This window comes from Mixophyes fleayi, chromosome 11 (genome assembly GCF_038048845.1).
Source record: "Mixophyes fleayi isolate aMixFle1 chromosome 11, aMixFle1.hap1, whole genome shotgun sequence".
Classification (NCBI taxonomy): domain Eukaryota; kingdom Metazoa; phylum Chordata; class Amphibia; order Anura; family Limnodynastidae; genus Mixophyes; species Mixophyes fleayi.
Window position 1 is genome coordinate 15,973,468 of NC_134412.1, and position 27,994 is coordinate 16,001,461.

The following is a 27,994-nucleotide window of genomic DNA, read 5'->3' on the forward strand; positions in this document are numbered from 1 at the left end:
AATACATGGACAATCATATTCTGATTGACCTGTTGAGTGATGAATACAGAGGAAACTCTGTGATTACAATTCCTCTGATGAAACTTGCATCCTGAGCTAAAAAAAAAACCTGTCAGGAATTATAGTTTTTGAAAAGAAAATGCTTTACTTCTCCCGGACTGCCCCCCTCCACTGGAATGACCTCCCATGCGCTATCCGTCAGTCCCCTAATCTGTGCTCCTTCAAACGAGCACTTAAAACTCATCTGTTCCTCATAACCTTCCAGCCATCGACCTAACCATCTTACATACATCCATACATGCTTGATCCCCTCTCCTCTCTCCTCCACTGTCCCTATACTTGCTCCTCTTCCGGGTGATCCCTTTCACTGACTCCCCCTTGTGCCTAAAGTCAGTTTGCCCTACCTTTAGTATGTAAGCTCTTATGAGCAGTGCCCTCTTCCCTCCTCTATCTATACCATTTCTTCTTCTCCTCCAACTTCACTGTACTTGCTATGCTTGGAGCTATTGGAGTCTTGGTTTTACTTGTTCATTGTTCTGTACTGTTTACCTGTATTGTCAACTGTTTGTATTCTGTAGGGCGCTGTGGAAACCTTGTGGCGCCATATAAATAAAGGATAATAATAAAAATAATAATACTTGCCCCATCTCAGGCCACAACACCAGAATTGTTATACACATGGAAACATTTTCAAATTGAATCGGTTGAAGAAGTGGTGATTAGTTATGAGCAATAACTTTTTTAATGTTATATGCACATTGATGCTTTTCATATGAATATTTTTTTAATATGTATGTTGAGATTTTGTGCATTATATAAGATAACTTATAATTTGTCATTGTTATGATCATTGTGTTTTTAACAGTCACATCCCCTAACGACAGTTGACAGTCTGCACTTCGATTTTCTTTTTCTGTATTAGTTTCAATTTCTGGGCTAACAATCTCACTCTGTGCAAAAGGGTTTACTTTTTTAAACAAACTTGACTTTTAAAAACACATAGGATGGGGGTCTATGGGCAGTAGCAGATGAGACTTCATAAAATGATCACCATGTTATACCAGTGATAACCACATAACGCACATTGTTTATTATATCTCTGTCCCCTGCATGACCTACCGACTATGTAACCTTACACATTGTATGTGCCATATATTTATGTATATTTTACTAATGGTAATTTACCAGTCATGTGCCTAAACTTTTATACCAGCATGTGCAAAACACACTGTACCAGCCCTGTCCAGCCATACGTAACATATTAACCATAATAAGAACTCTTACAGGTACAGGAGGGGAGCAGTAGGATCAGTTTAAAAGTAGAAAACCACGTAAGAAAAAAAATCTAGATGCTCTTTTATAATGTAAAGTAATGAAATGTTTTAATAAGTCATATAAACAGCAAAAAAGTACCTTTATTATTTTGACCAATGAACGCATTATACAAACAAGTCTAGAAAACGTATCTAAATATGTTGCACATTATATGCTACTAATGTTTATGTGCATAAAGAGGAGAATTAATCTATGTTAGAGTAAGAGAGCATTGTGGAATAAATGTTAATATAAGAAAAGAAACCACAGAGACCAATAGATCATTTCTCTTGGCACATAAAGACAAAATATGTGATTTTGCACAGTTTTGTCTGAACAATTGTTGCAAACATGTTATTTCATTGTGAATTCCTTTTATAGCTTTTAGTTTGAGCCTATTCTTTCATATTCATCCTGTCTTATCAACGGGTTACGACGACTTAAACATTTACTTCACATTTATAGATGTCTCCTCTCTGTGTGAGAAGCCACAGCTCTCCAGCATCATAGGATACATGGCTGGCAGTGAAACCTGTATTCAGTTGAGTCCATGAGGTTCCGATAGGGTTATTAGCACAGATACCGTCCCTGGGATAGAGAGAACAGGCTGATTGAGTATAGAATATTGACATGCTGATTAAAATAATAATAATAATAATAATAATAATAATAATAAGATAGTTATTGTACCTAGTTAGATGAAAACAGAATGAAGGTCACCTATCACCTACACACACATGGGCTGGATCAATAGTCGTGAGAATGCAATCTACCAATTTACTAAATACCGCTGCTATCATTGAGATCATCCACTACATGGGCTGAACTGGTATTCAGAAGGAACCAGTGAGTAAATTCATAAATTATTAGGTGGCATTTTTTTTGTGCCTCAATGGTGTCACTAGAGCCTAGAGAGTGGATTGGCCTGTTGTAAGTGTTTCTTAAGCTGGGCACACGCTACAGAAATTTCGACCAACTTTTTATGCCGAGCGATTTTACATGCAATTGATGGTCCGATCGCTCGGTCCATGGACTGCATACACACTAGCCTTGTTTAGAACGATAAAGGGAAGAGCGGACGTCCCTTTAGCAACTTTTTACAGCCATGTTGTTGTCAGCAATGACTGTAATTTCATACTCATTGTTGTGGATCGGTCGGAAGTTTATACACACTACACAGCGGAAACGAGATTGGAACGAAAATATTAAACGGTACGACCAACCAAATGAGGCGACAATCGTCCATTTGGGCAGACTTTCGACCATCGTGTCACTACACACACTGGCCCAACTTTTGAACAAGCGGTCGTATGACGGCTGTTTCAGCCGATTATTGGTTGAAAACAGTGCAGTGTGTACCCAGCTTTAGCGAATGTCTTTTTTTTCCTGTAGGGAGGGCATCGCTGGTTTTATTTACTGTAGGTGATGGGTACACTTTACATGATTATAATACTCCCAGTGAAATATCAATTGATGCTCACACATTTTTTCTTTATTTTATATCAATACATGTTTTCCCCTTCTCAAACATTGCCCCGATGATAGATTTTGGGTGGATTTGAATGACTGATATGGTGGGGATACATAATATGGCCATTGAACATTGAACATTAATATTAGATCAAATTAATATGGACCAGTATTCCTCAAACATGTATGATACCCCACACAATTTTTGTACATCAAGTTAACAAATGGTTCCATGTCTGACACGGCTAGCTGCTCACCCTGTCATCCTATGTTATACAAGAATTATCAATGTATTTGGTAAACAGATGGCCTGTTAGACCATTTGTGCATTGACAAACGCAGTCTTGCTCATAAAGTGATCACGGCTTGATGGCTGATACAGCTAGCGTCTCATCTTGCTTTTTCTTATCAAACCACCCAGTGCTGGTGCTTGTGTCTGGATGAAAGATGATATGTCTATGGATGTAATGTTTCTTTGATAAGAAAAAATTAATCGGTGATGATAGTATTTTGTTGGGATAAATAGCACGCACCCAACAAGTTCACCTGGTCTTGAGCACTGGCATGACTAATAGCCCCTTCTTATATTATCATAAGATGTACACCCAATTTTCAATTGTGTTACACTTATTTGAATGTATTTATTATGTGTGTCCATGAACAATTTATAAGCGTAACTTTATTTTGACACATGTAAAACTTGTGGCCATTTCCACACAGCATATTCCCTTCATGTTTAATAATGTTGCAATGATTTTGGCTCAAAGGCCATATAAACAAAGGTGCATTTCTAATAAATGAAAGGAACATATTTTAAAGCACTAAATTAAAGGTTAATATACAAAACACATTACTTCAAACATATAACATATACAGACTTGTCAATAACAGAATAAGACTGCCTCATATATCATTCATATAAGAAAAATTAAAAAATCCCCACCAGCTCATATATATAGAGATCAGATGTACGGAGCACAGTAGAGGAACCTCTAAATAACAGAGTTCCTATCTCAATAAATCCATACAGAGTGGCTAGTATAGTAATATAGTGATCCTAATAACGCTCTCAGGGGGGTATTCAATTGTTTGTTTTAACGCGCTAAACCCAAAAAAACCGAGCGCTCTAAAAATATTACCGTTAATACGGTAATTACTCGCTAAATTTCATCTCGCAGCTCCCTGAGCAGCGAGCTGAAATTCAGCCCGCTGGCAGCGAGTAAGTACCGTATGAACTGTTTACGCGCGCAAAATTACCGTATAATATGAAGTTTTTTTAGAGCGCTCGTTTTGTTTTTGTTTTAGCGCGTTAAAACAAACAATTAAATACCCCCCTATGAGCACTAGACATATATATAAGTGCTATAACTTACTAGTGTACACTGTTCCATGTTGAAACAATTTATATAGTTACATTGAGGTTAGTGGTAACCCAAGTTTTTCTTTACTGCCGCTAATTGGATTATATTGGTTTTCCACTTGTTTATTTGTATTATTGTTTAAAAATTATATTTATATTTACAGTATTGCTCTTCTACTACCTGGTAAGTTTGTTTTATTATGTATAAGTGCTTTAGATTAAGACTGAAGTCTATATACAGAGTACAGGAATAAGGCCAGTGTTGAAGCTGCGCCAGTCATGCACTGTGTCACATCATCTATTGGAAACAAAGATGCTTCAATGCTTCATCTGTATCAATGAAAACCTTAATAACATTTATTATAGTTAACCCCAGTGATTTACCTTTTGTACACACTGCCCTCAGAATTCACACCAAACACTGAACCATCTGCGCCAGTTTCCACCATCACCAGACTGCCCGGTATCTGCTGCCATCGACTTCCCTGGCAGGCTGTGGAGGTCACATCATAACGGTAATATATTTTGTTGTCTTTGTTCACTCCCCAACAGCCAAAGGGACCACAGCTGTAATATTTCAGACTCCCTTCTATGCGAATGTAGTTTAGTTCAACAGCCTTGGAACGTGTTTGGTCCTTGTTCAGGCAGTAAATTAAATCCTCTCCATTTGCACCAGAAAGGAGCTTGTTACCTCCAGCATCGACCTGTTTCAGACTACCTGTGGCAAAAGGGACGTGGTTAAATGTAACATGGACACAGGAATCTAAGGTCACTACATAATCTTTATGTAGTGTTATAATGATTTGTATCATGTATTGAACTGTATCATGTTGATACATTACAAAGCACAATATAAAAGACTATATGCCATAATAAATATGATTTTTATTTTTTTTCATATGCAGATATTTTAAAATCTCATTCCTTCTATCAGATAGCAAATCATGTTTAGCTTTATATTAGCCAACTCTGCTTTCATGATCTCATTTCAACTACTGTATGTAAAGCATCATCTCTCCTGTGTAATCAAAAGTCAGAGATGTACAATCTACAGGCAGGCTCTAAGTGGGTCACTACAATTTCTAATTTTGATAGACTGTTACACGTGCAATACTTTTTATTGGGAACAAACAATTTTCACATTGATACTTGGGGTCCCCGAACAGTGGCATACTGACTCTTGGGCATCCAACTGAAAACAGGTTGACTACAAATCACCCACAGCAGCCTGTGACTTTGCTGGGGGCTTGGGACATTGGACCGTTCCTGAAAGTGAAAGAGCACTTTCCCTTCCCATCTCCCAGGTGCCAAAAGACCCCAGAGAAGGAAAAACGGTCTTCAGACCTCCATTTGCCAAAGCTAGGGAGGGCCCCTTGACATTCCCGACCTCTGGAGCAAAAAGGCCCATTAGGAGGCAAGGGTTTCAGGCCTCCTTCTCTCCTAGGTAGGACAAAGCTTTCCCTAGGGGAAATGGTGCTTCATTTTCCCCAGAAGGAGGAAGTCTCCGAACTTGGGGATAGTGTCACCCATATGGGTCTAAACCGAAAGCCCACAAAAACATTGAGGGCACAACATAACAAATGTAAAACGTGAAAAAGTGCCATGTGCGAAGTTTTAGTGTCAATAAATAAATACATAAGTACTATATAGGGCCCAGCCTTTCGGCTGGAAAATTATCCTTGCATGGACTTTCATTTATTCCCACTACCACCACGGGGGAGAAGAAATAAAGAAAATGCCAAGTGAGACAACGAAAAAACACAGGGTGAGTGAAGGCACTACTACACACAACTATTACATTTTACACACGATTAAAATGTTGTAATTTAACATAGATTGAACGTTAACAAGAAATTAACCTTGTAGACTATCTCTAACACACTCTGAAGGATCAAAATCTAAGTTACCAGAGCATTGGACATTTTTTGCTGAACCCAGTACTGACTGTGCAATACTATGGACCATTTATTATTATAGTTATTACCACAAATTAATTACCAGTATTGTGTGGATCCTGCATGTTGTACTTGATTTATCCCATGGTTTACTATTTATGTACTACGTGTGTAATGTACTAGGAGTCACTCTATTCCACATTTGTGCAGATCTGTATTTTTTGCTTTAAGTCATCTATAGTGAATTAGCCTATTATCATTAAAACACATTTATTGTGCTATCCATGCATCTGGCTTATTGCATGGTTTTGCTACTCCTCGCTCAAAATTAGGTATACGTGCAATCCACATTACCTTGAACTCATCCCTCATACTAGTCATTTCGTTGTTCCGCTTATTCCTGCGCCTTGGGATACCATTTATTGTAGTGCCAAGTACCGCACTCTGTGCACAGGCGTTCCAGTCACAATTTTCATGCCCCCCGGCTAGGGCAGCACCGGGGGCACATTGCACTTCAGGCTTCAAGCAGCCGGCCTCTTGTACAGAGTACCAGGTGACATCCTATTGCCAAAAAAGAGCATACATGGACATCTACACCCGATCTTAGACAAAAGGTTTGAACACCACGGGCCTGAGTCATTAAGGAAAGTAAGGCAAAAAAAAAGTAAATATTCTCCGGGACAAACCATGTTACAATGCAAGGGGTGCAAAATAGTTTAATATTTTGCACATAAGTTACATACTGGCTGACTTTTCAGCTAACACAGAAATACTTGATAGTTTTATTTTTACGCTGAAAGTAGAAGTTGATCTAGGACATGCCCTACCCCAAATGTAATTCTGTCCCCACATTTTAAATATACCTCCCCCTCCAATGCAACATGGTTGCATTGGAGGGGGAAAAGGTGCAAAGGTACTAATTTCTATGCTTTGCTCTCCTTAATGACTCAAGCCCCACAAGTGTACAAGTTACAGTTAGATTGGGAACACACTACAGGGTTTTCAGCCAATTATCAGGCCAATCAAACGATAAACGACCCTTTGACCCGACATCGCATTAGTGTGTATACTCCAACGAAGAACGATTATTGCTCCAAAGCACATCGTATTGTTTGATTTCATTTTTAAACCAGACTAAAAATGCCACTCAACGATGGAACGATCACGTTCCAATTCTGCAGTGTGTCTGCACTCACAACCAGCATGGTCCATAGATCCCTAGGGAGAAACATTCTGTAGTGTGTATCCAGCCTTACAGATTAGCACCATCTGAAATCAGCACTTCAGAGGAGGTCATAAGATCAGTCATACTGTGGTCAGACAGGTATCCCTGTGGCTCTCAGTCTCTGGAGTCTCAGGCAACCGGAACACTAATGCTGCCTAAGAACAATTCAAACATGTGCCTCACATTTTTTTCACATATTAACTCTACATCAGGCTGGCCGGGAATACCTTTTTTACATCTTTACTCACTTTATATTGATTTTTTTCCTTTTGTGACATTAAAGTAAATATCTTGATTATAGAAGCCAATATATTTTTAATGTATATACTTTATATAGAAAAATTATTCATATTAAAAATGGTGTTACAGTAACAAAGTAATAATAATTTATAGTAATTTACAATTAAAGGTAGATTAAACTTTTATAGGTAACACGATAATGATAATATTAAGTCTATATATAACACAAGACTTCAATCTATCATGCTTTACTTAAGAGATAAATATATATATATATATATCTATATCTTTATCTATATACACACACATATATATACACACACACACACACACACACACACACTTATTTTCTGTTCTTATTACTGGATCTATGTATTATCACATGTATTGTAACTTTATGTATTAATCCATATATTGTTAATATTCTGCACCTCAGACATTACAGAAATAAGATATATATATATATATTATATATTTCATACTGATATACATGACATTTTATACATGACATTTACATACTTGCAAATATATATGAGTGATGAGTCCCCTTGTTTGATTCACAAGGGCAGCATTATGGCACATACTACTACTATTCAATCGGATCTACCATACTCGTACCTTCCTCGTTTCATAAAAAACACTTATAGTAGAACCAGGTGTCTGTAAGCTCTGCTTTTGGATCAATATGAATGCTCTGTCCAACAATAAGTGCATAGTAAATAAACAGATGAAGGTGCAGGCCACCTTTGTCTATTTGGTTTTATCAATGACTAACTGCATTAATTCTACCACTGCCCATCCAATGAACTCTGACTGTTTCTGTAGCATATAGGTCTATGATGGATGCTCTGTTACATTACAAATTTATTGTATGCCTATGTTTTTATGAAGGCTCTCCACCTTCATTGATCATCATCTTTATTTATATAGTGCCATAAAATTACATTGCACTTTACAATTGGGTAAATACCTACTCCTCTAAATCTCTAGTCATGCCACTGTTAATTTTTGCATAGTTGATTTCTAAAAGACATAATGCATGTTCCTTCTTTCCTGAATCACACCGTGGACAATTAATGAAGGTACTTATGATCTCTAAAGTGCTTTTTTGCAAGGATGCTAGATCATCTATTGTGTCCCCTAGTCTAAGGCTTGTATCTTTTATTAAATTGCCATGTATTTGTTTGATATATTTGTTCCACTGCTCTGTCTCTAATTTTAGTCAGCCAGATCGCTGCAGACTTTGACCAAAATTGGTGAAAATTGGGACCGTTGTGAAGGGATCATTAGAAAAAAGACTGGAAATAAATTTGAATGCTGTAAATAGTAATATAGGAGCAAAAACAGCTCAAAATGACATTATTTTTACCTATTTTTCACAATTTGCAATTAAATCCTTTTCCCAAAATCAAAAACTTTCACATTTGTTCAACAAAACTGGTAGCAAAGCCGGACCATGAAGTCGAGTTAGAACAGACACTGGTTTGAAACCGAAACACAAGGGTCAGAGCACATCTCTACCAAATAGGTCCCACCCTGGACTAGGTTGGCGTCACACCGACAGTAGAAGGGTGGAAGCAGTTCAAATGGTCCCACACAGCAAATAAAAAGTAAGTGGACTGTCTTTAGACTATAAATCAGCACATTCTGTTGTCAGAAATATATATTAATATTATTTGTAAAAATGTCAAATGACTATTGTTCATTGATATGTATTATTATTATACATTAAGGTGACACATATTAGAGACCCACAGGACATATTTCTTTAAATAGTTCTGGTGTTCTTACCTGACACAAGCACCCAATTGTTATCTTGCCATTTATAGATGTTGTTCCCACTGTTGACCCCCCAAACACCGGCTGGGCCGACCGTCACGTGGATGAGCTTTCCTGGTATCAGCCTCCACTCATTAATCACCCAGTGGTAAATGCTTTCACCATCATTTACACCATACACCTCCCCGGCACCAGCATCCACCTGCTTCAGATTCCCAGGCATCACTGTACATTGGTTATCTGAAAAGCAGGAAAAGTGGAATGTGAACAAGTCAAAGTAAAATATAATATGTAAATGTACTCTGCAGGGAAATATATATATTTTATGTTAATTGGCAGACCACATTTGTCATCTACTTAGTAGAATGCAAATGTGGACTACAATACGTAGGGCGGACTACACGCGTGCTTAATATCCATTTATATTTGAGAATAAATATTTGTGCGTTGGAAACACAAATCGAGATTCGACAATCATTATAAGATAGCGACAAAACGCTCATAACAACTGATAGTAACTATAGTAAAATCACTCTTATATTTACTGCAACAGATATGTATTACCTATTATTTTTCAAATTACTTTAATGAAAGGTTAACTGCATAAGCATAAATATATTTCTTGTTAATTGGCAGACCACATTTGTCATCGGCTTAATAGAATGCAAATGTGGACTACAGTACGTAAGGCGGACTAATATCCATTTTTTTGGAGCATATGCGCAATATCCTGAGAAAAGTTGAATTATATAGCCTTTCCAAACATTGTCGAAACATAATGGTGATATTTCAAGTATTGCTGTAAACAATATTGAAACAATTAAGAAAACTATTAGTAGTAGAGCTTACCCGCTACAGACTACTCGCGTTACTCCGTTACATGCCTGTACCTGGACAAGTCCTCTCTTCACATCAGTGGTACAACTTGCCAATTGCAGACCACTCACGTTATCCGGTTACACGCCTGCGCTAGGACAAGGCTTCTCTACACATTAGTGGTAAAACTTGCCAATCGCAGACCACTCACGCTACTCCGTTACATGCCTGCAACTGGACAAATCTCCTCTATACATTAGTGGTAAAACTTGCCAATTGCAGACCACTCACATTATTCCGTTACATGCCTGTACCTGGACAAGTCCTCTCTTCACATCAGTGGTACAACTTGCCAATTGCAGACCACTCACGTTATCTGGTTACATGTCTGCACTAGGACAAGGCTTCTCTACACATCAGTGGTAAAACTGGCCAATCGCAGACCACTCATGCTACCCCGTTATATGCCTGCACCTGGACAAGTCTTCTCTTTTCATTAGTGATGTAAACTGCCAACTGCGGACCACTCACGCTGTTCCGTTGCATACCTGCGCTGGACAAGCCTTCCCTACACATCTGTGGTGAAACCTACCAGCTGTAGACCACTCATGTCTCCTTGTGATATAGCTACTACTCAGTATGGTACCTATGAGCTGGACTAAAGTCTACAAGTGCCTCTGTATTATAGCTGCAAGTCGCTGACTCTTCTACTGCATTGTTGATTGGTCTTTGCCTAACGTTATCCAGTTATCAAGTACTGGCCTGCTATATGCTACCTGCGTGCTAAGGCACTTGGACTCTTTCCTCATTGTATCCTGCTTACTAATCTGCTGTACCATCACAGTTCCTCAGTGCCAAGACTCAGCATTTATACTATTGACATTCCTTTCCTCTATTCTATTGTATGGTTCCACTGATTCACCACACTACCCAGAGGTCCGCACCTCTGGTAAGTGTAGCTACACCTGGTGAATTCTGTGTAAACCTCCTAGTGCCTGTGACACCACCAAATTGGACAATTATTATCAGAGATACATTAATTGCATTAATGTTTTGCTCTTATTGCACAAACCATTGATGGATAAATCCAATATGACAATCAATTCATACAGACCCTGTGCTTAAAGGTTTACCTTTTTAAACATATTAAATATGTTTAAGATTATATGCTACTAATGTATATGGCCATTAAAAAAGAAAATTAATCAAAGATAGAGAGGAGAGCACTGTGAGATAAGTATATATATATATATATATATATATATATATATATATATATATATATATATATATGAAAAGAAACCTCATAGACCAATAGATATTTTCTTTTGACACATAAAGAATATACGCGATTTTGCACGTTTTTGTATAAACAACATTGTGAATTCCTTTTATAGCTTTTATTTTGAGACTATTGTTTCATACTCATCCTGTCTTATCAATGGGTTAGGTTAACTTTACCATTTGTTTCACATCTATAGATGTCTCCTTTCAGTGTGAGAAGCCACAGCTCTCCAGCATCATAGGTTACATGTCTGGCACTGAAACCAATAACCAGGTCAATCCAATATGTTCCGATAGGGTTCTTAGCAGAGATACCGTCCCTGGAATAGAGAGAACTGGCTGATTAAGTATGATGATTAAGTATAGAATATTGACATGCCGTTTATAATAATATGATAGTTATTGTACCTAGTTAGATGAAAGCAGATTGATGATCATTTGTCACCTACACACACACACACACACACACACACACACACACACGTGGAGGCAGCCATTTTATGGGCTTGACCAATGGTCAAGAGAATGCAATCTACCAATTTGCTAAATACCACTGCCATTACTACATGGGTTCAGCTGATATTTAACTCACAAGAACTCAACGCCCCATTGGCTGATTCCTCTTGTCATTGTTCCTTGAGGTAGGGGTCATCTGATTACCACTTTCATTTGCAGCAAGTTCATTCAAGTCCTGTTTCCAATGGTGGCAACCAGTGTCATCACTGAATAAATTCATAATTTAATAGGTTGCATTTTTTGTGCTTTAGTGGTGTAATTGGACGAAAGTGGTAATCAGATGACCCCTAACTCAAGGAACAATGACAAGAGGAATCAGCCAATGGGGCGTTGAGTTCTTGTGAGGTCACGATGCATCGACCTACGAATATTGTCCTTAATACTGTAATTGTGCATTTTTGTGATGTCACTGCTTTTTATGACTGTACAGTGTATAAATTGTTCATCTCTGGCTTTAGAAACCTAAGCCTTCTCATTGAAGCTTGTTGTTGGTGCTGACCGAACAAGCGTATGCATGCGATACTTTGCCCTGTAATATATTTTGCAAATAAAACTCTTGTGCTTTGGAACCACAGCGATCACATTGGAAAATCTTTATTTCATACGATACCACGGACGAATCAGCTGGGGGCTCGTGAGCAGACGCCACACTTCTCTAGGACTTGCATACCTACGGAATTCGTTTTTTCTTCAAAGGGTGGAAGACGCGTCAAAGAAGGTAGGAACACATTTCGTTCTATACATACTAGAATGGCCATTCCAAAACAGAGTCCCCAACGTGGTTGTGCATCTTTCACAACTTCATCACCTTGTCACTCAGAGTGTATATCTGTTACTGACATCTCCAAAACAGCCAAATCAGTGCCTGAAGATAACACAGTTTGAAGAACAACTTGGGCACTCACACAATCCTGAGGAGAGTCTAAGGAGTGTATCCATGAATGCTAAATGTAAGTCTGAGGTTTCAGATTTAGACACTGTAATAATAGAACAGCCTCCTACGAAAGTCCTCAACCAATTGGATATGTGAGGATGGGTAGTATTAGTATTAGTGTTGATGATTTACCCATAGAAATTGAGGTGGTTACTATGGAAGTTGTAAATGTGCAAGAGGATAAGGGGGATAATTGTGGATCTGAAAATGAATGTGGTCTATATGGATGAGATAATAAGGAGGATGATGATGGTTGTGTTGAAGTAAGGCAGCCACCAGTGTTACCACCAGCAGATGGCCAGGATAAGTGAAATTATCATCCAAGGGCTTAAGACAAAAAAAGTAATTTGCAGCAAGTTCATTCAAGTCATGTTTCCAATGGTGGCAAATTGTGTATAGTAGTAAGTAGTCCAGCATCAGCTACCAGTCGAATGGATAGACACTTGCAATCCTCACCATGTCAACAACTTCATCATCCTCCTCCTCATTATTAGTATATACTAGTTCCGCTATAAATTATGAAATTCCAAATAACTCCCCTAATGCAATACATGATTCCCAAGAAACATCCTTGCATGCAACAGCTGCTCTTGCTGAAGAGGAGAAATCTATAGGGAATTGCTTCACAATTGTCTGTGAAGGAAGCATTTGCAAGAGGAAACAAGTAGGACAGTCAGCATCCTGTTGCACAGCAGATCACTAAAGCCATGACAGCTATGTTAGCAATGGATGTGCGCCCAATTTCCACCAACAATGCACCAGATTTTAGATGGTTAGTTGAGGTCATGGGTGTATGCTATAAAATTCCATCTCTATTTCATTTGTCCAGAACATCAATTCCTCAGCTGTTCTGTGAGGTTAAGCAAAAAGTAATTCAGTCCCACTTAACTACGGATATGTGGACAAGCGGTCCTGGTCAAAATAAAGGCTATATTAACTTGGATTCCCACTGGGTAGGTGTATCACCATCAGCAGCAGCGCCACCATTATCTTCCTCATCCTTCCTGCATAGTAGACTTCGCACTCAATCTTAAGTCATTCACAGACGAGCTACTCTATGTATCGCTGGTTTCACAAAGAAACATACTGGTGTCAATCTTTTTGAAAAACTCATGAATGTGTAGCAAAATGGCTCACCCAGCTAAGAATCTCCTCAGGATTCCTCATTGCAGATAACGGAGCCAACATTGTGTGTACATTACGACCTTGTGAGTTTCCAAAAGTACCATACTTTGCCCACACACTAAACGTGGTGATGTAGTAGATGTTGCTCAAAGCCCATAAAATTTAATTTTAGACATTCCGCGACTTCATTTACAACATTGCAGCGGCTGCAGAAAAATTGTCATCTGCCATGCCACCAACACAAGCAAGAGGTAGCAACAATTGGGAATTCCACACTTTATATGCTTCATTGACTACAGGAACAGGAACAAGCCATCAATACCTACACAGCAAACCATGAGATAGGGAGAAAGGGTACATGTTATCTTACTCCAGAACATTGGAGAATCCTTACTGTATTATGCAAGCTACTAAGACCCTTTGAAATTGAAATAAATGAAGTGAGCTCAGACACTGCCATCCTGAGTCAAGTCATTCCCCTAATCAATCTACTGAAAAAGCAGTTGGAGAAGCTGAATGAGGAGATGAAAGTTAGCGATTTGGCAAAGTATGTTGGCCTCGTGGATCAAGTTCGTTATTCACTTTGCCAGGACCCAAGAGTTTGCCAAAATGTAGTGCTCCAATTTCAAGATGCTGCATTCATGCTTGATCCTAGGTTTAAGTAATAGGTCATGTCTTTCTTTCAGAATGACACAAATCTTCACAGATGTAAACAGCTCCTTGTGAGCAAGCCATCAGCTCAAGACACACGTTACACATTCCCTGCTTTACCTTCTCCTCCAAATGCCACTGCTAGAAAAAAAAACTTCCCTTTTCTGATAGTCACACTAATTATGGATCAACACCACACCAGCACACCAATGTGATAGTTTATGACATCTGGTCAGGCTTAAAAGAATTGCCCAAATGTACTATGGACACATCTAGTGTGTCTCAATTGGATACACCTTGTCTAGAATGGTGGAGGATTACTTTAATGATAAAGTAGAACTTAGCATGTCAGAACAGTCCCTTTGAATTCTGGGAGTGGAAAAAGGATTATTATTTTGTACTTAAGCTGCCCACCCTCCAGTGTGTACTCGTAAAGAGTTTTTAGTTCAGTCGGGAACATTGTGAGTGACCGTCGGAGACTACTTCCCAGAAATGTAGAAAAACTGGTGTTCATCAAAATAAACTACAAATTGTAAGAAGAATACCATTCTTGCCGCCCTTTACCAACAGAATGTGTAGATTCCAGTGAGGATGAATTAGTATTGTGTGATGAGGATCATGACATCAGTGATGAGGATGAGGACTTATTTATCAACAGCGGAAGATGTCCACTGTTAACCAAATGACCATTTGTAAACAAATTAAAGTGCTATCTATTCTGTGCAGTTCATCTACCAAAAACCAAGATGATCTCTTTTGTGGGAACCCAAACAAATCAAGCACTTCAGCCACAAAAGTAGCAGCCCCATCACTGAAGGGTTTGGTTTGTTAAACTGTGTGCATGTCCTTTTAAACATATGGACGGGTGGGTGGGCAAAAAGGACAATTCCATCATGCACCATTTAACATTTTAGCCTTGGTCTATCAGCTTGTGTAACAGTCGACAATTCAGATGGCAACAGTATTATTAGGTCTCCAATTCACATGGTGGACATTATAGGTAGACAATTCAAATGTTGATAAAATTATTATAGGGTTAGGGATAGGGCTAGGGATATGATTAAGGACAGGGATAGGGATACTGACAGGATTAGAGTTACTGATAATACTACATGTCAATTGTTGTCCTAATACTGTGGATGTCATTATATTGTCGACTTTAAAACCCTGTCTATTCTGCTGCCCACCAATTAAATTATGTCAATCCTGTAGCTGTCGAACCCATGTATGTTTCACACCTGGGTCGGTGGCCCCAAAGTACAATGCCATCTTGCACCATTTAACATTGTGACTTTATTGTCTCATCTGTTAAATGATGTCTACTGATGCAGATGCTGTCTGTCTAATGAGCTCTGATACTGCCACTGCTGTCCCCTCTCCAATGTGTTCGCTGCTGTCACACATGCTGCCTAACTGGTACCTACTTGGTGTATTTTCTAAATGCAAAGAAAATGTAATTGATGTAGACATCTTCAATGAGGATGATGAGGGTGAAGATTGGTTACCATTGAGGAAGATGACCACTGCTATCCAAATGCCCATGATTTATTTGTCAACATGCCTATCTAATATCCAGTTGAACAACCAAAATGTTGGCTTTTGTGGGGGCCCAAACAAATCAAGCACTTAAGCCACAAAAGGAGCAATGCCTGTCTCTAGAGTGCTTAGTTTGTTAACCTTAAGGCATGTCCTTTTCAACAAATGGCTTTGGCTCCAAGGACAATGCCATCTTGCACAATTTTGACTACTCCACTTTTCCCCAAGAAACCTTCTGAAGCCTTCGTTGTAGTATATTCTTGCACCAAAATGCTTTTTTTTTTGGAGACTTTTTGTAACTTATTGCAATGCCTAACCATTTTCAGCATGTTACTAGTGCTGACAACTGACTGCAGGTTGGGTGACCAGTACGCCAAATTCTGTCTTTTAATTTCTCAGATTGTGGACTTTCAAATTCAATTGCATTGCGTTATAGTAATCAGAATACAAGCAGGGTCCAGAACAAGCTGAGGCTCACAACAGAGTCAATCAAGGTACTGCAGAATCTCCACACAGCAACAAAGCAGGTCAGCTACAGAAAGAATCCACGCTATAACCGGCAGGGTGTCTAAGTCCTCCCTGCTTTATATACACACACTGACCAATGAGGGGCCAGTGCTCCAATATACCTAATTACCTCCTCAGGAGGCTTAATAATTAATGCTCCCAGAATGAGCATGCGTCCGGCTGTCAGTTGCCGAGATGTTGTGCTGATTATAGAAGCGTCCCGGCCATTGCTCTGCTGACAGTTGGGACTGAGAATGGGAACTGACGCGCCAGACTAAAGCAATGAGCCGCTGCAGAACGAGCACCGACGAAACTCATGACAGTTAGTCATGATAAAAATATTTCCAGAAAGAAATGCAGAGCGATAAATTAGTGGCAGCAAGTATGCTAGGGTTTCAGGAGTAGCATTCATCACAGCAAACACAGTTGTAAGGAAAGAAATGTTACAGCTGTGGAGGAGAAAGGCATCTTGCTAAACAGTGCAGAAAGAAGCCCTTCAAATCTCATTTGAATGGCAGAAGACAATGTAATTGGCAACGGAGGGATTATAGGTTAGAGCAAGAAACATCAGGGATGTACTCACTCAATGGCAGTAAATGTCTTGAGTATGCAGGCTAATCTCTGAAATTTGGGCAATACCTATAATCTACAGATGATTAAAATTAACTAATCAGAACAAAGAACCAGAAGTAAAAATGACTATATCTGGTACAAATCAAACTTTTCTTGTAGACACAGGGGCGGTCAGATCTGTATTAACTGAGGGAGTAGCAGGAGAAGTGCATCATTATCTTTTGACTACATCAGCAGAAGTTACTATTGGGCCATTATATACTAAACATTTTTTTCTTCTAGCTGCAGCAGTCCCTACTAACTTACTTGGCCGAGATTTATTATGTAAAATGGTAATATACTGTACTTCTGATGGGGTGTTTTTAGATATTCCATGAAAGCATGCACAGCAGATAAAGGATATATTGGACACCCCAAAAAGGCTAATGTTGCACTCCTGTTATAGAGACAAATCCATCACAGGTAGAAGAGATGTTGTCACAGATACTGGGTTCCTTATGGACTAAAGATGGACAGGACACTGGATTGATGGCTAATGTAGCTCCAGTAATGGTGCATTTAAAAAGTAGCAGGCCAGCTCCAAAAATACCACAGTACCCTTTAAAACCAGAAGTGGAATTAGGGGTTTTTCCTGTGATTGAAATGCTGCCTCAACAAGGAATTTTAATTCGCACATCAAGCATAGCTAACAGTCCCATTTTTCCAGTTAAAAAGAATGAGGGAAGGGGCTACAGATTAGCACAAGATTTAATGAGATTACTAAAGTAGTTGAGAGCCAATTCCCCGTAGTGCCTAATTCAGCTGCCATCCTCATACAAATCCCTGCTTCTGCAAGTCATTTCACAGTAATTGATCTTTGCTCTGCTGTCTTCTCTGTCCCTCTCCATCCTGACTGTCAGTACCTCTTTGCTTTCTCCTATAAAGGCATGCAATATACATGGACCAAATTTTCTCAAGGGTTCATAGACAGCTCCAGTATATTTTCACAAGCCTTGCATGACTGTTTGCAATCTTTTCAACCAAGTAATGGGTGAGTTCTAATTCAGTACATAGATGATTTATTGCTTTGTTCTGATTTGTTTTTGTCATCAGAGTCTGATACTAAACACTTGTTGCTTCATCTCTCACAAACTGGACACAAGGTTGCAAAGGATAAATTACAGCCATGCTAGACAAAGGTCAAATATTTGTGGCACTGTCCCACCCAGGGGCTAAGACATTTGACAACAGACAGGATTAAGGCTATACAAGACATGACACTGCCACAATGCCAGCAACAGATTTGTACTTTCTTAGGGTTGTGTGGGTTCTGCAGATCCTGGATACCAAATTTTTCTATATTGGATTTATCATTGCAAGAGTTAGTCTCATCCTTTAAACCTGAGCTTGTCTCACATACAGGAGGAGTCAGAGCAAGCATTCTTCAACCTTAAAGAGAGGCTGACTAAGCACCTGCCTTGGGAATACCTGATTATGTAAAACCTTTGGAGTTATACTGTACTGAAGCTGCTGGTTTTGCTGCAGGAGTCTTGACACAAAAACATGGTGATGCTAGCAGACTGGTAGTATACTATAGTGCACAATTGGACACTGTGGCAAGATCTTTTTCTACATGTTTAAGAAGTGTAGCAGCAACTGCTCTCCTGGTAAGTAAGAGTGAGGGCGTAGTACTGGGACATGATTGAACTGTCTATACGCCACATGCGGTATCTGCCATCCTAAATTCTGCCCAAACTAGGCATGTCTCCTCAGCAAGATTTACAAAATGGTAGTTAGCATTAATGGCACTGCAAACATAAGAATTAAAAGGTGTCATACGCTAAATTCAGCTACATACCTACCATATGTGCCTCGAGATGCACAAAGGGTGGAAGGAGAGGAGACTCTAGCTGAAGGTAAATTTGCCAGGTAAAGAAATACATATAATTGTATGGAATATTTGAATCAGACCTTTATCGCAAGACCTGACATACATAACACCCATTTAGAAAATGTAGATCTTACGCTTTATACAGATGAGAGTTGTTATAGACAGATGACACAGGAGAATTGTGTACTTGTTATGCTGTTGTAGATAATGAAGCTGAACCTCTTAGCTCTTTACTCATCCCAAGCAGCTGAACTAGTGGCATTGAGAAGGGCATGCGAGTTGGTAGAGGGTAAATTAGTTTATATATACACAATGGCTCTAGACATGACTTTGGGGCCCTCTGGCATCTTGGGAATTTTATGACAGCGGAAGGGAGTGCGCACACCAGTAACGCTCTCACAAGATATAAAAGGACTTCAGATAGCAATACAACTTCCTAATAGCTGTTATCAAGTCTAAACCACACACATACCACTTAGTAATGATAGAACAGATGAGGCTGCTAAGAGAGAGCAGCAGGCTCACACAAATACAAATGTAACCAAATTAATAACTTTGAAGCTCTTGATGTACAGAAATTAATATAACTGCAGGATTTGTGTCCCCTACAGGAGAAGGCTGTCTGCAAGTCGAAGGGATGTGGTCAAGAGTCCTACAGACTCTGGAAAAATGGACAATGTAGGCCAGCAACTCCCAAGGCATATCTTGCAAGCGTAGCAGAGGCAGCACATTGTCTGCCTGGGTAAAGAGGGAACGTGCAAATTGGTAGAAAGCATATTGCTGTGCACAAGGCTTCTCTTCACACGCTAGTAAGAGAGCAATGTCTTCTCTTACTTGTCTAAGAATGAATATGGGAAGTGCAATACCAACAGAGCCATCCCACATTCCTCCTAGAGATGGACCCTTCCAGGTCATACAAATAAATTTAATTCAATTACCACCCTGCAGGAATCTCAAGAATATATTAGCATTTATCGATGTTTTCTGGGTAGAGGTTTATCCAGCTGCTTTTAATACTGCTGTTTTCACTGATAAGAAAATCAAATCAGGAATTTGCAGGTTTTGTATCCTCCAAAAAAATCAGTGATAGGGATTGGGGTACACATTTTACTGGGGATGTCTTTCAGCTTATGCGCAAGCTCATGCGTATTGATAGTAAATTACACACTCCCTATAGGCCAGAAGCCAATGGGAAAGAAAAGTAGAGGGTGAAATTGGATTGGCATGGCCGGATACATTGTTACTAGTTCTCCACAGCATCAGAACCACTCCCAGACTACCTCTTAAACTGTCACCTTTTGAAATTCTTTTGGCAGACAACCTCACTTGATGGTAGATGATTTAAAATGCAACAATGAAGTGACAGTGCAATATCTTATATCAGCAAACAATTGAGACAGTGTTACGAACTCACCTGTCCCCGTTCCAGCGCCGCAATCCTCTCCTCTTCCAGGTCTCGGCAGCGCTGTCACATGACCTGCAGGGCGGGGAATTCAAAAGCTGCAACTGCTAAAAGCCTGCGTCAGAGCAACTTCTCCCTGTTCCTGACTTGGAGTTCTGTGTGATTCCAGTGTACCAGACCTGCTTGCTGACTTCCCAGAATCTCTGCTCCAGTGTACCAGACCCAGGCTTGCTGACCACATTATATCTTCGTTCCAGTGTACCAGACCCATGCTTGCTGACCACGTTATATTTCCTTTCCAGTGTACCAGACCCATGCTTGCTGACCACGTTATATCTCCGCTCCAGTGTACCAGACCCAGGCTTGCTGACCACGTTATATCTCTGCTCCAGTGTACCAGACCCAGGCTTGCTGACCATGTTATATCTCTGCTCCAGTGTCCCAGACCCAGGCTTGCTGACCACGTTATATCTCTGCTCCAGTGTCCCAGACCCAGGCTTGCTGACCACGTTATATCTCTGCTCCTGTGTCCCAGACCCAGGCTTGCTGACCACGTTATATCTCTGCTCCAGTGTCCCAGACTCAGGCTTGCTGTCCACGTTATATCTCTGCTCCAGTGTACCAGACACAGGCTTGCTGGCCACGTTATATCTCTGCTCCAGTGTACCAGATCTCGGCTATTCCTGACTATGTCTCGCTCTGCATTCCAATATTCTGATCCGGCTATCATGGCTACGGAGGGGTTCATATTATCTTCCGGTTTCAGTGTGATCGTGAGCTACCTCACATCCTTACCTCTAGAGGCAGACCAGTGGACCGTGACCTGCGATCCTCCGCAGCGAAGCCCATCCCTCCTTGCAGCGGTTCTTGGTGAACACCAGGGGGTTTGTTACACTCTGAACCAGCGGCCGGCCAGCGCTGATCTAGAGTAAGGCAAGTACACCATATTTTATTACCTACATTACTGCATTGTTGCACATGTTACATAACTGTTACAGTCAGCAACAAAATAACCTCAAAATACTTTCTCCTGCTATGCCAGACCCGAACTGTCATGATGTTGAATCTGGGGTATAGGCTATGATCCACAATTTCTTATGCCCAGGTTGTTTAACAGAGAGATGGGAAAGCCTGTACCAAGTTTTGAGGACCAGCACCATATCTTTGAATGTGGCATAAAGAGTTACTTGGATCCATTCCACCCACTGCAGAAAAGTCAACAATCTGAAGAAAATTCAATACAAGGCTGAGACTGAAACTACAACCTAATCACTCGTCAATCTGTTCCACGAAACTTAAAATTGCAGTCAATAACATCTGAGCCAAGGATTCCGCAAGGTATACTCTCTCGTCATGGAGCAACAGTTTTTCTGTTTCTTATTCTTATTTTTGCAACAGTGATCAGGTGATGGAGATTGGTTCGTGTGATCATACTGATATTGTGGAGATGAAGAAGAATATGTTAGCACATTCAGTTCAACCTAAAACTTTACTCAATTCAGGGGTAAATGATAAGACCTGCTAATATCGGAGCTCGGAGACAGTGTGAGGGGCTATTGTCTGAAGAATATTGTTATTTGTAAGTACTGTGACCTCATAATCAAAGAGAAGTGCATCCAGCGGTATCAGTCTAATACTAATTTGAACGTGGGTGGACATGCATTAGATGATTATTATTCCCTATATATTATTGCCCCCGAGTATGCACAATCTTTTGTTTTCCTGTACCAAATACGTCCCTTCCTTCCTGCTATGGTCATGTGTGTACTTTAATGTTGTCACTAACATCTTCTTTACAGAGGAGCACAGTAGGTACATTACAGTCAGCTACTAGTAAGCATATGATGCTACCGATAATTGGCCACGGGCCACTGCCCCTTTTGAAGCAACATGACTCTTGGTCCTTTGGTGAGGAGGACCCCTTGACCTGCTTTGTGTAGGCACGGCATTGTCGAGTCAGGAAGGGGTGTGATGTATACACTGATCTTTTGCCAAATTTAATCTGGTGTCCGCCTGGTTATTTTATAATATACTGCAGTAATATAAATATGAACACTCGAAGGAGGTTGGTTGCATGAGAAGAAGGACATTAACACTATGCAGTTTAACAGCATTGATATTCTGCCGCCTGGTATGTCTGTTTTATTATGTATATTTATGTGCTTTAGAAAAGATATAGGTCTATATACAGAGTACAGACATAAGGCCAGTGTTGACGCGCCAGTCATGCACTGTGTCACACCATATATTGGAAAAAAAATCTGCTTCATCTGTATCACTATAAAGTCTAAATAAAATGTATTATAGTTAAATAATATCAGTTGCGTCAACACAGTCACCCCAGTGCTTTACCTTTCGTAAACATCGCCTGCGGAATTCACACCATACACTGAACCATCTGCGCCAACTTCCACCATCACCAGACTGCCCTCTATCTGCTGCCATCGACTTCCTTGGCAGGCTGTGGAGGTCACACCAAAGCGGTAATATATATTATTGGCGCTGTTCACTCCCCAACAGCCAAAGGGCCCACAGCTGTAATATTTCAGACTCCCTTCGATGTTGGTATATATTAGATCTGAAGACTCGGAAAGTGTTTGCTGCTTGTTCAGGCAATAAATAGAATCCTCTCCATTCACACCAGACACGATCTTGTTACCTCCAGCATCCACCTGTTTCAGAAGACCTGTGGAAAAAGGGAAATGGTTTAATGTAACATGGGCACAGGAATCTAAGGTCACTACTGTATCTTGCCATTTTTATTGCAATGTCCTATGCAGTGTTTATAATGATTTGTATCATATATTGAACTGCATCATCTTGATACATTACAAATAACAATATAAAAGACTTCATGCCAGAATAAACATTAGTTTTCTTTTTTAATTTGCAGGTATTTAAACATTTTGTTAAATCTAGCAGAAAACAAATCAAGTCCAGTTTTATGTCAGCAAGCCTGACTTTTTCACAACCTAATTTCAACTCTTGTATGTTTCATCTCTCTTGTGTGATCAATAGTCAGAGATGTGTAATTCTGGTGTTCTTACCTGACACATTGAACCAATTGTTATTTTGCCACTTATAAATGCTGTTCCCACTGTTGACGCCCCAAACACCGGCTGGGCCGACCGTCACATGGCTGAGCTTTCCGGGCAAGTGCTTCCACTCATTATTCTCCCAGTGGTAAATGTTGTCATTATCATTCACACCATACACTTTTCCAGCACCAGCATCCACCTGCTTCAGATTCCCAGGAATCACTGTACATTGAAGACCTGAGATGCAGAAAAAGTGGAAGGTGAGCCAGTCAAAGTTATAGAATACCTAAAAGGTACTTTGCAGGAAAATCATATATATATAGCACATTATCTATTGATTATCTATTACAAGATTATCTAATGCATGGCTGATATTAATTATTCCACTTTTCATGATATTTTATAAATGCTGTAATCAAAGTTGCTTTGGGATGATTATGGTTAGAACTAGACCTCATTATCATGTATATATTTAATGTCATTTTATGACATTAGAGTTTAGTGGTTTTTTTTCTTTTTATTTCTATCATTTTTCACTGATGCCACATTTAATGCATGTTTATTACCTTCAATTTTATAATATATAACCTCTATATTCCATTAATATAAATGCATTAAACTGCACATGTAAAATAAGAAATATGTGATGTTCATTAAGGTCAATGGTTCAGTATATTTGGATCATAACTAATGAGTAAAGTAGCTCTATTGTAAGTACATATATTACTAATTATTACTAAGAATTTTATTTTTTTTAAAAAAAAAAATATGGGTGTCACCTTTCAATGGTTTCCTCCGCCCCCGTAAAAAAAATAATTCTAGAGGCCTGCCGCGCATGCGCGGCAGCGCCGTTTCGGCTGCACTGTAGTATACAGCAGCCGCGGCGCTGTCAAAGAAGCGTCCGCGGTGGTGCTGTATACAATACAGCACCGCCGCAGACGCTTCTTAGACAGCGCCGCGGCTGCTCTATACTACAGTGCCAACATGTAGGGCACTTTTTAGCGGGGGGGGGGGTTTCTGGAGACCCAGAAACCCCCCCCCTGCGTGCGCCACTGAAAATGTTTCCAAGCAGAAGTAACTGGTAAAATTTAATTGTGCAAATGTGTTGCCCTATTATAATTTAATAACAATTGAACTCTATTATGCAAACTGTCTGTCATTTGTACCTCATGCCCCAGGAAATAATTGGCATTAAATGTCACAGTGGAGGGATTGAAAACTGCAGCACACGTGGAATGTATTATAGGTGTATATGTCAAAAGCCACATTACAGTTCACTCTCATATTTACTACAACAGATATGTATTACCTATTATTCTGCAAATAACTTTAATGAAAGGTTAATTGCTTAAGCAGAAATATATTTTTCTTTGAAATAATCCAGCGTCTCATTCACCAAAAGTGCTGTAACCTGTCACAAATGTGGTAAGTGGCACTTTTATAAAAACTTACTGACAACTGTCATTTTTACTGACAAATTTTATGTGAGAGCATTTTTTTTTGCCGCAAATCTATGTAGTAATACTGTGTAGAGGAAATAGTCTGCTATAAAACACGCTGTAAGGTCACTGGTATTTGCAGCAAAGGTCATATGGGAGGGACTGAAATCTGCAGCACACTCGGAATGTTTTAGAACACTCTGTTAAAGAAAAACGCTATTTTATATATGTATTATATTTTTACTTCTTTACTAGTTGTCAATACATTTGTTGATGATTGTCAAACCTGGTAGGACAAAGTATGTAACTTATATATTCTATCTAGAGTTATCCTTAATGCAAATCATATTATATATACAATAATTATTAGCATACACTACATAGAGGATTTAGTTACTATATAAATAGAGGGAGATGTTCCCTGCAGCCGCTCCTGCACACAGCAGGAATAGAGCCAGGATATCCAGCATGGTGACTCTTTAGTCTGATTAAAGAGCAGTACAAACTCTTCTCTATTTATATGCTGCTTCAACTCCTCCCTTCATTGAGGGTGTTACACATATATAATTACAAGGCTGCACTGTAATACTAGTAGCGATAAATGATTTCTGACACACCAGAATAATTAGAGACTGTAATTGCATGAGCAGAAAGTCAATAAACAAACAGTATGGCAAGAACTTGCCTATGTTTGCTATATTTTAAGTAAAAATGAACAAAAAGGGGATGTTGCAATTTAGTTTCATTTCTTCATTGATTTTTTTGCTGTTGCACAAGCCTGACCGCCTCTGCTCCTGTAACTTAAAATCTGTATTTGGCGTGTTATGGCTTTGGAGAAGATAACATACTATATCCATGACAGATGTCATGTTGTCAGGCAGGTATGGCTCACATTGTTATAGAAAGAAAGTCAACTTTAACGACATCCTGCTTAATTAGAAATAATCTCCTGCCCTTCTTCCCAATTATTCCTCCCTCTTCCAACCCCTTATTTGTGTTCACTTTTACCTACACTTATTATATCTGAGTCAAATATATTGTTTTTATATATTTGAGTTTCCTGTCAATGATTCTTTAAAAACATGTTTTTTTCTTTGGTTTTATTGTCAGTTTGCTTGCACTGTTGTTTTTACAAGTTAAAATAAAAAAATTATAAAATATTAAGGACTGCTTACCCTCCTAGTAGTGGTGTTAGCAGTCCCAGTATCCAGTCTGGAAATGCAAACCTACTTTTAACAGCTATAAGGATCTCCTCAATCTTAAAAGTCAAATAAAGTTTACATAAGGTGGAAGTTTAATAGGGATAACAGTGTTTATAATTTGCTGCATTGGAGATATGTTTCTCGTTTATTTCAGTTTGCTATGCACAGAATGTAGTGTAGGTGTAACGTAGACTCCCATGGACAGAAATGGAACCAGAACATAGTCATGATGCCACATTTAATGCAAGTTTATTGCCTTCACATCTATAATATATCCTCTATATTTGCTCCATTAATATAAATGTATTAAACTGCACATTTAATATAGGAAATATGTGGTGTTTATTAAGATCAATGGTACAGTATATTTGGGTTATAACTAATTAGTAAAGTAGCTCTAATGTAAGTACATATATTACAGCTAAGAAAATTATTTTTTATAGAAAATGGGTGTGCCACCTTTCAATGGTCATGACCCCCGTGTAACTGCAGTGAGTAAAATTGCATGTAGTCACAAATAGTAGCAGAAGTAACTGGTAAATTGAATTGTACAAATTGTGTTGTGAAACCAGGCAGTACAAAGCATGTAATCTATATATTCTATCTAGAGTTATACTTAATGCACATCTTATAATATATACAATAATTCTCCCCATACACTACATAGAGGATTTAGTTACTATATAAATAGAGTGAGATGTTACCTGCAGTGGCTCCTGCACACAGCAGGAATAGAGCGAGGATATGCAGCATGGTGACTCTTTAGTCTGATTAAAGAGCAGTACAAACTCTTCTCTATTTATATGCTGCTTCAAGTCCTCCCTTCATTGAGGGTGTTACACACATATACTTACAAGGCTGCACTGTAATATTAGTAGTGATATATGATTTCTGACACACCAGAATATATGTGTGTGTGCACAGTTACATTGTTTCCAATTGTACAGATATGCTCAGTTTTCATATATAAAATAAAAATAATATTTGCAGTAATAACAGTATAAAACAGTTGAATGAATAGTCCACCTTTTCAGCATTTTTTAAATTAATTAATAAGGTCTATTTTGCAAATACAGCTGCCTACCTTCCTTAAACTGTTGCAGTATCTACCACCACCTGAATCTCTCTCTGCACTGGGTGCACATAACATGCAGACCTCCATGCATGCCCACCTCACCCTCCATGGCATTTCACTGACATCAGCCCTTTGCTCTCTTCATTTCAAACACTCTGACATCAGATCGTATTTAAATGTTTCCACACCTTGATACCTTTGCTTATAAAGCAGACACTTAGAAATAGATGTTTCACATGTTCCATATTATACATAACATGCCTAAGACCATATTAATTCAACAATGAAGCTTTCTATCTTGTGCACCAAACTTAAAACATTTAACACATCTAAAATATAATGCATAAACTTCTGGAGATACACCGTGCATCACCAAAATGTCATTTCATTTGGGGAATTAATTTGAGCCTAATACTTTCTTTAGACTATTCACTCAAATTAACTTATTTTGTTTGTTTGATACATTAAATAGCTTATGTTTGAATTATCTCACCTCTATTACTGGTGGATATTGTGTGATGTTGGCCACCCAGTTTGGTGTCAAATATTGCACGTACATCACCAATAATACAGATGACCCCAAGGAAGTTATAGACCGGAAGATGGATGAAATTCTGCAACTTAAATGGTAATTTCAAAGGAACCATAATTCTTCGTTGTATGAGGTCGGGGAAAAGGTGACAGGTTGGTTCTCATGGTTGAACCCTGAAAAATGTTTCTCTGATCTAGGGGAGTGGGTACAG

General features: G+C 39.0%; 1 protein-coding gene across 1 annotated transcript; it reads right to left on the reverse strand.

Moving 5' to 3' along the window:
* Nucleotides 1–1,395: 1,395 nt before the first annotated feature.
* Nucleotides 1,396–26,980, reverse strand: LOC142107719 (uncharacterized). The gene is made up of 7 exons (XM_075191308.1): nucleotides 26,881–26,980; nucleotides 23,545–23,772; nucleotides 22,850–23,183; nucleotides 11,561–11,703; nucleotides 9,296–9,523; nucleotides 4,529–4,862; nucleotides 1,396–1,902 (listed from the first exon to the last, which is right to left on the reverse strand). Exons 1-7 carry the CDS (start codon nucleotides 26,927–26,929, stop codon nucleotides 1,755–1,757), a joined length of 1,464 nt encoding a protein of 487 aa, XP_075047409.1. The 5' UTR covers nucleotides 26,930–26,980; the 3' UTR covers nucleotides 1,396–1,754.
* Nucleotides 26,981–27,994: the final 1,014 nt, after the last annotated feature.